The 13,983-nt window shown below is 32.3% G+C and overlaps 2 protein-coding genes across 9 annotated transcripts in view; both read left to right on the plus strand.

The window, feature by feature from the left end:
* Nucleotides 1–39: 39 nt before the first annotated feature.
* Nucleotides 40–4,139, plus strand: LOC113518175 (proteasomal ubiquitin receptor ADRM1). 5 transcript variants are annotated; one of them, XM_026902960.3, is made up of 6 exons: nt 40–178; nt 543–886; nt 979–1,193; nt 1,980–2,176; nt 2,715–3,037; nt 3,659–4,139. In XM_026902960.3, exons 2-6 carry the CDS (start codon nt 557–559, stop codon nt 3,911–3,913), a joined length of 1,320 nt encoding a protein of 439 aa, XP_026758761.2. In that variant the 5' UTR covers nt 40–178; nt 543–556; the 3' UTR covers nt 3,914–4,139. The 5 variants fall into 5 exon arrangements, with proteins under 5 accessions (XP_026758761.2, XP_026758762.2, XP_026758764.2 ...); XM_026902961.3 differs by lacking the exon at nt 40–178 and adding an exon at nt 185–448; XM_026902963.3 differs by lacking the exon at nt 40–178 and adding an exon at nt 185–448 and having other exon boundaries at nt 2,715–3,001.
* Nucleotides 4,140–6,073: 1,934 nt separating this feature from the next.
* The window catches only part of LOC113518225 (uncharacterized), a 37,673-nt gene continuing 29,763 nt past the window's right edge, over nt 6,074–13,983 (plus strand). For 3 of the 4 annotated variants that reach the window (XM_031913164.2, XM_052903111.1, XM_026903039.3), the window contains exon 1: nt 6,074–6,480. Coding sequence is in view for 1 of the 4 variants with exons in the window: in XM_026903039.3 (XP_026758840.2) it covers nt 6,474–6,480 (7 nt within the window). In the remaining 3 variants the exon portion in view is untranslated. The remainder of the gene's footprint in view (nt 6,481–13,983) is intronic. The other variant, XM_031913167.2, reaches the window with a different exon arrangement.

Consider the following 13,983-nt stretch of genomic DNA (forward strand, 5'->3'; position numbering starts at 1 on the left):
ACACTGCTAATCAATTTTTATCTTTATATCATATTCTTTTTCTACGGTACCAGGATAAAATAATAATCTATTGTACCAATGGTCCCGATTTGATACCTACTCTGTGGCAAAAATGTGTTTCGTCATATCGTTCCTAACCAAATAATTCCATCATCATCGTGTATTGAAATCGTAAATTGTGAGTTTGTTTATTGCAATAGTTAATATTTTAAGTACTTATTATCAATTAAATGCAATCATCTTGTATTTCTTCAGTAATATAATAAAGCCAAACAAGACTTTATAGTAGTTTTCTAAATTTTTTTATGAACTGTGCCCCTAAATATATTCACTACAATTTTAAACACCGACTCTTGTATACCTACTTATAACAAAGGAATACAAGAAAGATATAATATTATTCAATCATCCTTGCCAATACCAACAGAGAACTAAAACAATTGCACAGGTATCTACGTGTATTAAAATTGCTAGTTTTATTCCAATGCTCCTTACGTAGTGGCTTTCAATTTTGTTGCTTACTTTAATTTTTATTTTTACAGTATCTCTCGGAACAATGTCGGCTACAGCATTATTTGGTAATACATCTGGGCTCGGTGGCAGCTCAGGTGGAAATAAACATTTGGTCGAGTTTCGTGCCGGTAGAATGACTCTAAAAGGTAGAATGGTTCACCCTGATAAGAGGAAGGGGTTACTGTATGTCTATCAAGGTGAAGATTCCTTGATGCATTTTTGCTGGAAAGATCGTACTACAGGAGAAGTGGAGGATGATCTACTTATTTTCCCTGACGATTGTGAGTTTGTCAGAGTGAATGAATGTACCACTGGCCGTGTGTATGTGTTGAAGTTCAAGTCGTTTTCAAAGAAATACTTTTTCTGGTTGCAGGTTTGTATTTCTTATTTCTATATAAAACAAAAAAATATTTATCATTCATCATTGTATAATTTTAATAGCTTAATTGCTTTTGAAATTTTTAGGAACCTAAAACTGATAAAGATGAAGAATACTGCCGCCGCATTAATGAAGCATTAAATAACCCTCCAACATCTGGTGGCCGTAGTGGTGGTGGAGGTGGAAATCAGGAAGGGGAAATTCAGAATTTCTTTAATAACATGTCACAGCAGCAGTTGATGCAACTTTTTGGTGGAGTTGGTCAAATTGGTGGTTTATCTTCTATCCTGGGTTCAGTGGGGTAAGTTCTGTTGTATTTTCAATTGACTTGAAAAATAGAAGTTATAAATTGGTTGTATTTTTTTTTTATTTTAGTTACCTCTTAATTCCATGTTTTATAAACGGATTCAGAAAAATATTCTTTATGTGAATGTATGTGTTTTCAGATAGATCCCATAGAAACTATCAATTTGGTCCAGTAGTTTAACTTTTGAAAGAAAATAAATTGTTTTGCCATGATTGAAGTCTGTTTTTTAGCGGACAGAATTATAAATTGTGAGATAAATATTTGTGCACTTGTTTCCTTATTTTATATCTTCATATAATAGGTACTGGTTTAACTTATGTGTAAATTAATGATTAAAGATCTTAAATGGTGCTGAAATTTGTGGACTGAATTATACAAATGTTAAACTGGTAGCTATTTCATTAAAATATAATGTGTTTATGAAACTTTTGAACTAAAAAATGTAATTTCTAAATGATAATTTAAAAGGGCCAACAAAAAACCAATTTAAGACACAAGTTCAACCTTTCATTTTTAACTAAACTAAAACTAAAATTTATTTAAAACTTTATTTTTTTTAGGATTTCATGATATTTTCATGGAAGCATAGTATTTCTTGACTTATTCAAAATTTTGTGATGGTTCTGTCTATTACAAAATATTATTAATAAATTATTTTTAAGTTATATTTGGCCAAAGATTAACTAATGGTAGCAGTTGAAAGAGACCTTTGCCTAACATAAGCATACTGTGAAAATTTAAAAGTAAGTGTGCAATAATTTACAAAACATGTAATTACAGCAACAACAGCGGTAACAGTGGCAACAGTAGTGGCGGTAACACAAGCACGCGTCCATCGGCAGGCAGTGGCAGTAGTTCCCGCGGCGGTAGCGCCCCACGCTCGACAGAAGCGACTGCTCGGACCCCATTGCGTACACGGGATACACCTGCACCAACTGCCACGCCACCCAATACGGCGAACGCTGCTCAACCTCGAAGTGAGTACATCCTTATTCATTATGTTACTGCAAGGCGAATACAGTATATAAAGAGGAATTAATTTCTAAGACTAATTAATCAAAGCTATGTATTTGAAGAAAATATTTTTCAGAAATGTATTGTCCTGGGCTCAGTTAATAAAATACTTAGTAAATATTTTTTTGAAAGACTGTGCAATGACTGAATCTGAAATAAATCCTCTTTTAGTATTATTTTAACTCTATTTTTTTTAATATTCCATATATAATATTGTTGCCCATTATAGTGCTTTTTTTCTATTCTTTGGCCAAAAGTCTGTATAGTTTAAAGTTTATATTTTTTTTATAAAAACTGATCTAGCTATTATAAACCTTTGTTTCGCTAGAACATATTATATCTATGGATTCAATGTTAGTACCAGTAGTCTTGTATATTAAATTGAATTTATACTTGTTGCATTAATGATTTTCTAAGACATTTATTGTAATGAAATAATTTTTTTTTTTTATTGTCCAAGTTATCTTTAATTCAATTCCTGAAGTTGAAAACTATATTTAGGTGGCCAAATATTCTTATCGGATTTGCAACGCTACTTCTCGGGGCTCGGAAACGCGCCGCCAGAAGGCGAAGGAGGTGCGGGAGCCGCGAGCGCCGCGGGCGGAGCGGGAGCCGCGACGGCTGGCGCTGCGGGCGCTGCGGGCGCTACGGGCGCGGGCGGCCCCCGCGTGGACCTGGGGGCGGCGCTGGCGGCGCCCGAGGCGGTGGCGGCGGCCACGGCGCCGGCCAACGCACAGCGCCTCGCCCCGCACCTGCCGCCCGCGCCACCAGCAGGCACCCAGGACGATGTAAGGACCACCCTGCTCTCACCGCAGTTCGCTCAGGTGAACCCTTATATATTGCGCACCCGCTTCTCTGGTCGCGCTTCAATTGTATTCCGCCTTTCACACCCCTGTTCTTTTAAAATTTGGGATGGTTTACTTTTGACCGTGTACCAAATATCTACTTGGTAAAATGGAAACTTTTTAAGTATGATAGAATGTAGAACAATGTATTTTCTATTTATGAAATATTTAATTGCCATCAAAAGGTTTGATATTGTATTTAGACCTTTTGTTCTTTATTCCAAAATAACTTTTTGTCTAATATATATAATACTGGTAAATCAATATTGCGAACATTGTGTGATTAAAAATCAACTTGTACAATATTAAATAAAATTTGTTAATATTTTTATTTTTTTATAATATTACTGTATAGAACACTTTACTATATTAAATGTCTATTTCTTTTTTTTTGCAAAGGGGTTAATAAAATATTTACTTTATTTTGCATGATTAAAAAATATTAGGTATTTAAAATGCAAAGCCTATATTATTAAGCCTATATAGAATTTAAATATTATTATGCTCTTCAAACTATTGGAGTTGTGGTGATGGGAGACTGAATTTTGAGATAGATTTTATTTCAATTGCCAATACATAACGTTTTATTGTTTATTACAGGCGGCAAACCAATTTTCATCGGCATTGACTTCTGGCCAAATGGGGCCCGTAATGTCCCAGTTTGGTCTTTCTCCTGAAGTTGTATCTGCTGCCAATTCTGGCGATATGCAAGCATTTTTTAAAGCTCTTGAAAATACATCGAATGCGTCGGATAGTAGCAAGTCTAACGAAGCAAATGAAAAGAAGAAAGATGACAAGTCCAAAGATGATAAAAATAATAAAAAGGACGGTGACGCTGGAATGTCTCTAGATTGATTTTATCTACTTATTTTATTAAAATAATGTAACACTTTTCAATATTATTATAATCATATTATATATTAGTATATTCACGAGTATAAAATATTTTTTTTTACCTGTTCTTTGTTAAATATGATTACTGAAAAATAATGCACTGGTAACAAATTAATTGTTTACTTCTCGTAACTAGTAGTATCGATCATTTGTAGACCGTAATAAATATTTAATGTGAGTGAATTTACTGGTTTTGTTTTAATTTAAAATTTTAATTTATATAAAATAGTTTTTTTTTTAATATTATTTTAAGGGCTTTTACCTTTTTCAGGTATATGGAATATCCATAAGACTATGAATAAGATTAGAAAAATCTAATGTTCTTATATGAATAAAAAGAAAAAAAAATTGTTCTGACTTAGTATAAAGTACTTGCGTTTTAAAAACTTACAGTTATTTACACCAAATTATACGTCGTGTTTGCGAAATGTTAGGTACATTATATTTTGGTGGAAATGGTTATTAGAACATCCACGCGTAAAAGCCATGTCATCTGTTGAGTAGTAGTCGCGTATTTAGAAAATATATAGGTGAAAAGTCAGATAAGGGAAGTAACTATGAAATATTAGAAGATGAATGACATGTCGAGCGGCAGAATTTTTCCTCAATAAATTGTCGCATGATAAACTAATCCCTGAAGAATGGTGCGATAGCATCATTAACATTTAACTACTAGTTGCGCCTAATCGATGTTTATGTTGTTGATAAAACAATTGTGGATTTTTTTTTAACTTATTTCTCCGCATTTCTATATGCTACGTACAATTACTTTATTTTTTAGTTTCATTGGATTTGGAATAAATTGAGAATTAGGATGTTTTACGTTGGTATCAGTGAGAGATTATAGTCGTGAATGAAGTCAAATCATTTGGCCTATCATCACTATAAATTAATCAGGAACTAATTACGGTTTAGTGAGTACGAAGTTAGCTCGTGACGTATTTATCAGGATGGTTTTCCAGTGTAATCACGTGATTGGCCTTAGAAACCATATATATATACACTAATATTATAAAGAGGAAAACTTTGTTTGTTTGGTTGTAATGAATAGGCTCAAAAACTACTGGACCGTTTTTAAAAATTCTTTCACCATTCGAAAGCTACATTATCCACGAGTAACATAAGCAAAATTTTATTTTGGAAAAAAATAGGGTTCCGTAAAATATTTGGGTTTTTCGGACACAAGGTGTAAAAAATCAACCAGAAAAGTTACTTATTTTACGAACGCTGTCTAAACTATAAAAGATAGAACCATAAAATGTTCTAATTAATTGTAGATCTTATAAATATCTACAAAAAAGTCCGCGACACACTATACCTATCTATGTCGAGTGAGGCACAACAACCATTTTTTCTTTTACATTTAAACGCATTTATTTTACTCATGCCATTAATCCTTATCAAAATAAATTATTTCATCACTAAGTACAGTTTATGTAGATAATATTTGGTCTTTGAATGATTAAAATTGGATGTTTTGTTTTGAAGTTATGGCGAAATTAAAATATTACTATTTCCAAAAATTGCATATTGCTATAACCAAGATCCACGCGAGCGAAGCCGCGGGCGAAAGCTAGTATATGTATATATATAGGCGACGGTTTTAATTTTTAATCAGATGGGCCTTAGCTTTATTATGAGTATTTACTACGTATGGTAGAATCGAACATATCACGAATGCTACTTATCATAGTGATTGGATTATTAGTTTACCTAAAATATCAGTGTTTCTTACTTAGGGATTTCCTTCCTAATTTAAGGAGAAAATATTGCACTTTTTAAACAATTATTGTGTCATAAAATGTAGCTTATTTAGATTTATCTACTTAGAATCTATAGTAATAATGGAAAGAAATACAAACTATCTACATGTTAGGATTATTTAATTTTATATTTAAAGGTTATTTGGTTCTAACATCTAGTGATTAGGAGGTTATACACTAGAACACTAGGTTTTAGAGTAAAAACTTAAAAAAAAAAACATTCAGTATAGGTAATAGAAACCTCAATGCCACATACGTTACTGAATATTAAAAAAAAATATTGTAATTTCAGGAATATTTGGACATGTGGATAGGGGTAAATATTTTTAAGAGTTGGCAACACTGAAGTTTCACAATAGACAGAACGGATTGTGCGAAAGAAATGAACACCAGTAGTTTATTGGTTACATATTTTATCACTAAAGCCCGTAAATATATTTGCGATCTTACAAAATTAGTAGGTATCTAAAAAATCAAAGTATTTTCTTGCTTACAAATTACATAGTTTTAAATAGTGAGTTAAATGGAGTGTCGTGGTAAATATCATTATGTAAACAAATTTGGTTTAGAAGATCGGGTACAGGTTTAGCAAGATGTATGAGTAACCAATGACCGCAGGGCATCCCTGCGCGGCGGTGTGTATAGTGGAGCGGAGGGCAGGGAAGATCAAATTGAGATGGCTAAGGACTGCTAGCTAGCTCAGATCACATCATTACAGTATTTGATTCTTGATTCGTCTCGGAAAGGATCGATGGAAAATGACAAGTAAGTAATATAAATAACTAGGTATATATTGCGTAGATACCTACCTACTTTATAAGCCGTCACTAATGTGAAATTCGGTATTTATGTAATAAATTGTAGATACATAAATACGTACCTAATAAAACAAATATAATATTTTGTAACTTGTATAGATAGGTATCTACGTAATTATAAGAGGTAATGTTAAAGTAGGAACGATACCTATTAAAACGAAAAAGTACGTAATAGATAATACGGTTGCCCCATATCAAAACCTACGAAGTGCTTAATACAAAATTTTATAAACATTTTACATTTAAAAAACATATTTATATGAGAAAAAAATATTAGTAAGACAGAATATATAATTTATAAATATTTTTTTGCTTTATAAATACACTAGATTTTGCCTCATACTACGCGTAGATTATAGAAATGGGAAACCACTTAACCATTCATAAATTTTTCTTAACCCTTTACAAGGAACAATAAGTATTTTATATATGTATCAATAAATATGTAACAGTAATTATGAAATTTTACGAGTCTTTGTGAGTGCACTTAATTATAACACAAATGTCACTACTTTCAATAAAAATCAGTCTTGAAAATAAATACCTAAAATAACTGGTTTAACACGCTCAACACTTTGGACGGTATAAACACATATCGCTATCTAGTTTGTTGTTTAATATTTAAATCATTAAAATAGTTTATTGTTAACTTACGACACTATAAGTCACATCTTGTCGCTTAATAATTTTATACTATTTATTTGGTATTTTGCAGCATGCGACATGGTTTCGTTCAGAGTTAATCTATACTTATAATAAATCTGTAGAGAGGTCAATTCTGTACATGAAATATATTTCCAAAATAAGTATCAGGGGGTGATTAGTGATCGATACTGAGGCCAAAAATGCAATCAGTAAAATTTTTGTCTGTCTGTATGTTAGTTATAGAAACAAAAACTACTCGACGGATTTTAACGAAATTTAGTACAATTATTCTTCATACTCCTGGGCAGGTTATAGTATTCTGTATACTTTTCATCACGCTACGATCAATAGGAGAAGAGCAGTGAAGGGAAATGTGTCTGTTACATCAAAACCACTGAACCGTGAGGAAGGACATTATGCTACTTAATTTACGAAAAACAACGGAAACGCGGACGAAGACGCGGGCAACAGCTAGTAGTTAATATATATCTATAGACATCGTCTATTTACAATTTCATAGTAATATGTGTATAATATGAAATTTGGTATATACGTTTCATAATAATATTTTTATGACGTATATTGTACAATATTTTGTGCCGTTAAAGCGCCAAGAAGTAACTTAGGAAGTAACACATTTGTAAAATCTAAGAAGTACATAGTTACATTCTAATTGTAATAAAAATACAAAACGAAAGTAAATTAAGGAATGAAAGTTTATATGGAAGTTTTAGAAGTTAAAAATATTAAAATTAACAAGTAGATTTTTGGTTATAGTTTAGTTTGGTTTGGTTTTGGTTCCAGACGTGATTTTAGATAAATAGTACATAGCTGATTTTTATTGCCGACCTTTCTTGGCTTGCACCACGTTGTGATCACAGCAGGACTGAACGGAGCCGCGTTTTCTTCTGGCAACCTGCGCAGTTTTTTTGGCCAACCTTCGCATTATCACTATATGTATTATCACAAGTTATCGCGTGTCTTAAGTGTATTAATCATTGGGTTTCATGCTATTGAAAGTCTATATCCATCTTCCTTATTAAAATTATTCGTATGTTTCCTAATTTCAATTGTTTAAAAGGTATCAAGACGCCGCTTATTGTCATGAAAAACGGCGTAGTGCTGAATCCACGTCGAAACGTCAGCAATTAAAATCAGATATGTAGGTACTAAATATGTGTTAACAACACGAAGATTTAAAATTAATTAATTCTCCGTGTTATTAACACATATTAATTGAATATTTCGATTTGGAATTAATTATATTTAGAGAGCGCGTCTCTGGTACTTTAAAAAAATTGATAACCTTTGCATGGTTTTATTGGAGCAGACTAAAAATATCTAATTCACATGGGTGAAGGCGTGGAGTAACGCTAGTATGTACAAACATGAAAGACGCAATCATACAGTTATCTTAATACAAGTATTTAAATGGAACCAAGATTCTATCAAATAGTATAAACTTAAAAAAAAAATTAAAAAAACTTCGAAAAAAAAAAAAGATTATCTATTAATAAACCTATTACTTATTAATTTATATAAAATATTATTATAGTATGTACTACCTATTGATCTGTTTGAAGTCGGCGCCAAGCCAAAAGAGAACCAGAACAATAATACCTAATGATGATATATACAGCTTAAATTAATATCGAAATATAATTGTAATGAAATACTTAAATATTTTTGTTTATGGTCACAGACCAACCACCCGGCGTGGCGAGACGTACGTCCTTTTTTTTAATGGATGACAATGGAATGGTACGCCTGCGCTAACGGTATACTTTGGCAAGGCACCAGTGAGGGATGATAGGTGAGATGAAAGGGCACGTTACTTAGCCCATCGTGATGAATACACCAGGAATTCGGCACGATAGTTTCCATAGAAAGAGATTCTAACTTTCTAACGAATTTTATAATTTTATGTCTATTTTTGACATTTACGACGTCTATTATCTAAATATAAGTTTTTTAAATTTACTATAAAAAATATTACTATTTAAGAACATCATTTTCATAATACCTGATTCTTTTTATTGTATACTGAAGCTTAACAATGGAGTAACTTCTCCCGTTTTCCCAACATTTCCCATTCAGTGCTCTGCTCCTTTTGATCGTAGCGTGATGAAAATTATACTATAACCTGCCCAGGAGTATGAAGAATAATTGTACCAAGTTTTGTTAAAATCCGTCGAGTAGTTTTTGTTTTTATAACGAACATACAGACAGATAGACAAACAGACAAAAATTTTACTGATTGCATTTTTGTCATCAGTATCGATCACTAATCACCCCCTGATAGTTATTTTGAAAATATATTTCATGTACAGAATTGACCTCTCTATAGATTTATTATAAGTATAGATAGATAAGTAAAATTTAATTTATACAATTTTAAAGTTACACAATAATTTTATTTAAAAAAGACCATGACATCCCTATAAATTTTAATTGATTGATAAAAATTAAGTTTTTCTTTGCTCAGCATTATGTTTACATTATCCGTTCAAATTAAATAGCTCTGCCACTATTATTCATCGTGAATTCGAAGATACGTTATTTATTTGTTCGTTTGTTCAATGGCGTCATTCTATTGCTATTTCATAATTCATACACTCATGGCAGTTCTTTTACATTCTCTTTCCAAGCGTAAGGGAGACTTTCTTGAGTCGATGTATATGAGTAAAAAGAATTCCATAAAATTCGTCAATTGTTCTGACGTAATAGGATTACTTACGTGGTTACACGTGACGTTACTGACTGCCGTAAAACTGATAATTATGATTTAATGCCTAACTACCTAGGTATTTTAAGTAACAAAAAGGATATCTTCATAATAATAGTTAAGTTACATAATATGTATAATATTAAAGTTATAGATGGCATCAAAATAGTTGTTTTCTACAAAAATTAACATATAAGAACAAAGATTACAGTGCGTAAGTAAATGTTAGTAGGCAACAAAATTTTTTAAGATACAAAGAGGTACAAAACTTTAAAAATGTTATAATTTGTGTTAAAATATTAATAACAAATGTTAAATATTGTCTGTTTCGTATTCCTTTACATTACTATTGTAAAAAAAAAAACTTACAACTTCAGTAAAAAAGGATAATTAAAAATGGCTCCGTAAGGAAGGAACAGGATTAATACGTGGTTTTATTTTATAAAATTTCCCGAATAAATATTATCCACCTAATAACCTGCGGAGACGAATTAACTTTCTTCTCGGACTATCCAGTCTATTCATCTGTAAATAGAGATTATTTTTATTATTTTATCTATTTATCGTTCACGAACCTTGTTTATCCCGCTCCAGCTCCTGATTTCTGCAATACTTGAGGACAGGTTGGCGCCCCACATTGTACTTACCTGTATTTTTTTTTTTGTGAGTCGCCATTGTGAGATCTTTTCTTCTCCATTACTTATCAGTTAAACTACGTGACAAGTCTATTGTCATTTGAGCTAGCAAATCTTTCAGACTATATCGGTCTCTCTTACTTCTTCTGCAGATATCTATGTTCCAGACCCTATTATACAGAAAACTCCGAATAGTTTTTTTTTTTTATATAGATCGCTGAGTGATTTTAAAGTGGTTTATACATGATGTTACAGTTCAATAAATCATAATTGTGATGCACTGGATGAAAGATACGGCTTAATTTTGCATTTAGCTCTTCGTCTGGAAACACCCAAACCGTTAACTGTCTAGTATAGTGGGTCTAATATACTAATAGTATGAAAATAATTCCAAACGCAATGATGAAGAGTAGAAAATTGATCTGGTCATACATTTAATGTATTTGATATATAGAAATTTATAAATTGAGATATTCAATTACATTCGACTTAGCTGAGACATGGACATCAGTCAACTTGATCTGTACATAATAAGAAGTACTGTTTATATTCTCTAGAAATTTTACGCTGATTACTATGTGATCACCAATATTCATTGATGTTTATACACAATCTTTTACTGCCCTGGAGTATGAAAATAATTCCAAACGCAATGATGAAGAGTCTCGGATAGATACTCGTAACGTCAAAATATACTTTCTACATCTCTCTGCGATTAGATCGTGATCTGGTCATACATTTAATGTATTTGATATATAGAAATTTACAGTATATTTATTGTTCTACACTAAACTTCGATATACCGATAGTTAATCTAGCCAGAAATTCAAAATTCCACGAAAAATACAAGATTTATTTTTAGAAAAGGTAAAAGTTATATGAGCTAAATAATTCTATGATCAATAAAAACATTTACGCAAACGTTTAGCTTTGTGCGTTCTCAAACTTATTTTAGTATGTTTTTGATTCGACATATTGAATACGTTTGGTAAACACACTTCATTTATAATTATGTTTTGTATTACTATAGTTTTTTATAATTCAAAGAAATTGCTGCTACTCGCAAAAAATACCACAATTTTGATGCCAACATTGCGCCTACGTTTGACCTCCTGAGAAGCTCTTCGTCTGGAAACACCCAAACCGTTAACTGCTGCTAGTATAGTGGGTCATATTAATAATACCAGCTCTCATATCCAATAACTAATAATAGTAGAAAATTGTCTTTATTAAGTGCATCAGAAACCCCACGCGAATACTTTCCTGACGTCTACCTAGGCGTTGTATATCGCCTTAAAATATAAAAAAAAAACACATTAAAAGTTTATATTTTTCGTAGTGGCGTCGTTTTAAAATTGCTTGGTTGCTTCCGCGTTTGCTTTAGTTCGTGAAAGTTTTCACTGTAGAATACTATTTTCTATGATAATGAGTATCGTAGCAAGAAACAAGAATTTATTTATGGTAAAATACTAACTTCATTAAGTACCTACCTATATGTAGGTAGTTAATGTAAACTCGGATATCTAGCGGTAAAGATAGATCGAGTTAGACAAAACATTACACATTCTTAGTGATATAGGTAATCTTTTTCTATAGTGTTGCTCTATAACTCCAGTAAATAGGTATTTGCGACAATAAGGAAAGGTACGGGCGTGTCGTGACCTCGAATGACAGTGCGGGGAGCGCGGGGCGCTGGGGAATCCTTCTGGCGCCAGACCGGCATCGGCGTCTGCCTGCGCCCCGCTACCCTCCCTCCGCGCCCGCACCGGCCAACTCGAAATAGATGCACGGTGATTTACGCCTCGGGCGTATGAGTAAATATGTTGCTTGCCTGCCTGCCTTGGCACGTCCGCCCGCCCCCGCCGCTGCGTGCCGATCTCCGTCCCATCTCACTCACCGAACCTTCCAACGCCCGTCACATTTGACGATGAGGTGAGCATAGCATTGTGTGCCGTGTGCGCGGATCAACATCATAAATAGATAAGACAAAATACTTCAAATCTTGACTAATTTTATTGAGATCGGGCCGCGTAGTATGTTTCGTAAATGATATTTGTCTCATTGAACGTAATATATATTAATTACTCCACACACGCAGATACCACAGCTTTAAATAGGTTATGTTAGTTTCTAGGAATTTATTCCGTTCATGTTTTATTTGGTAAATTAAATAATGACTTCCATACTAGTAGGTATTTATGAATTGTACCTTACCTGCCTAACTATTATTTCTAATCCGCCTTTGGTTTGTAGGTACTTATATAACTTGTAAAATACCTTACCTACTTTCTCTTAAATCTTCTTTTTATTTTTGCTTTCTTAAAATTTTCCAAATTTGTGGGTAGATAAATGTGAAAACTTGTTCTGGATGAGCTTATATGTGTACAAGTTACATACATTAAATAATAGACATTTCGCTTGCAATTGCCAATTTCCATTCATTGGGAATATGGTAAGCGTTGCGAGTGGCCCAGCGGGCGGCGTCAACTGGCCGGGCAAAAAGCGTCGCCATGCGACCGGTCCCACAGGTTGCCACCGCCATGCGCCAGCACCGTCTCTTGCAATTGGTTCTCATTCAATATATTGTTACACTTCATACACCTTGCTATGAAATAATATTGCTATATAATTTTGGTCTCATATCACCTATCATATCTATTACTAACTACATACACAGTATGATTTCATACTTCTTAGAATGAACAGCTATGTCCGTTTAGTATAAAATAGTGACTAAATTCTAAAAGTATAAGTACATTTAATTATTCAATTAAGGTGGTTGATCATTAAACAAAAATAGACAAGAAATACTTACTAGATGACGCTGGAATCGAACTTGTGGTTTTTGTTGATTATTTTGTATTAAAGATTTTTTTTATTTAGAAAATTTGCGTCAAGTTATCTTTAATTACAAAATAATAAACAAGTATTTTGTGTCCAATATATTGAGGTTTATTTATGTTACTTTTAAAATAGAACTTATTTCTTTTTCTGTCAATTAATATTTTGTTATTGGAGAACATCATTTTTAAATATCGCTATTATTGTACTACAATAAATATATCTTTATTCGCTATTTTCTATTTTATTGTTCTATACAACGAACCCTTCATAAATAATTATATAGTGACTAAGCACATTAAAAGCAGAATAACATTTATTAATTACACTTATTAACGTAATAATATTTATAATTAAATATAAAAGTGAATTGTTCTCTCTTGGTTGCCATAACAACATAACCAATCATCATGAAATTTTGGCATATACGTAGTGTGGATGAGATGGAAAAGGATTATACACTAGGTACTTATCTTTGAAATCATTCATACGTTCAGGTCACGCGGAGGAAGTGACAGGCATAGCTTATATTAAAATAAATATAATACAGTTTCGCATACGTTTTATTAGAGTCATATTAATTTTATTTCTATGACTATTGTAA

This window comes from Galleria mellonella, unplaced genomic scaffold (genome assembly GCF_026898425.1).
Source record: "Galleria mellonella isolate WM207_F2 unplaced genomic scaffold, CSIRO_AGI_GalMel_v1 utg132, whole genome shotgun sequence".
NCBI classification, from domain to species: domain Eukaryota; kingdom Metazoa; phylum Arthropoda; class Insecta; order Lepidoptera; family Pyralidae; genus Galleria; species Galleria mellonella.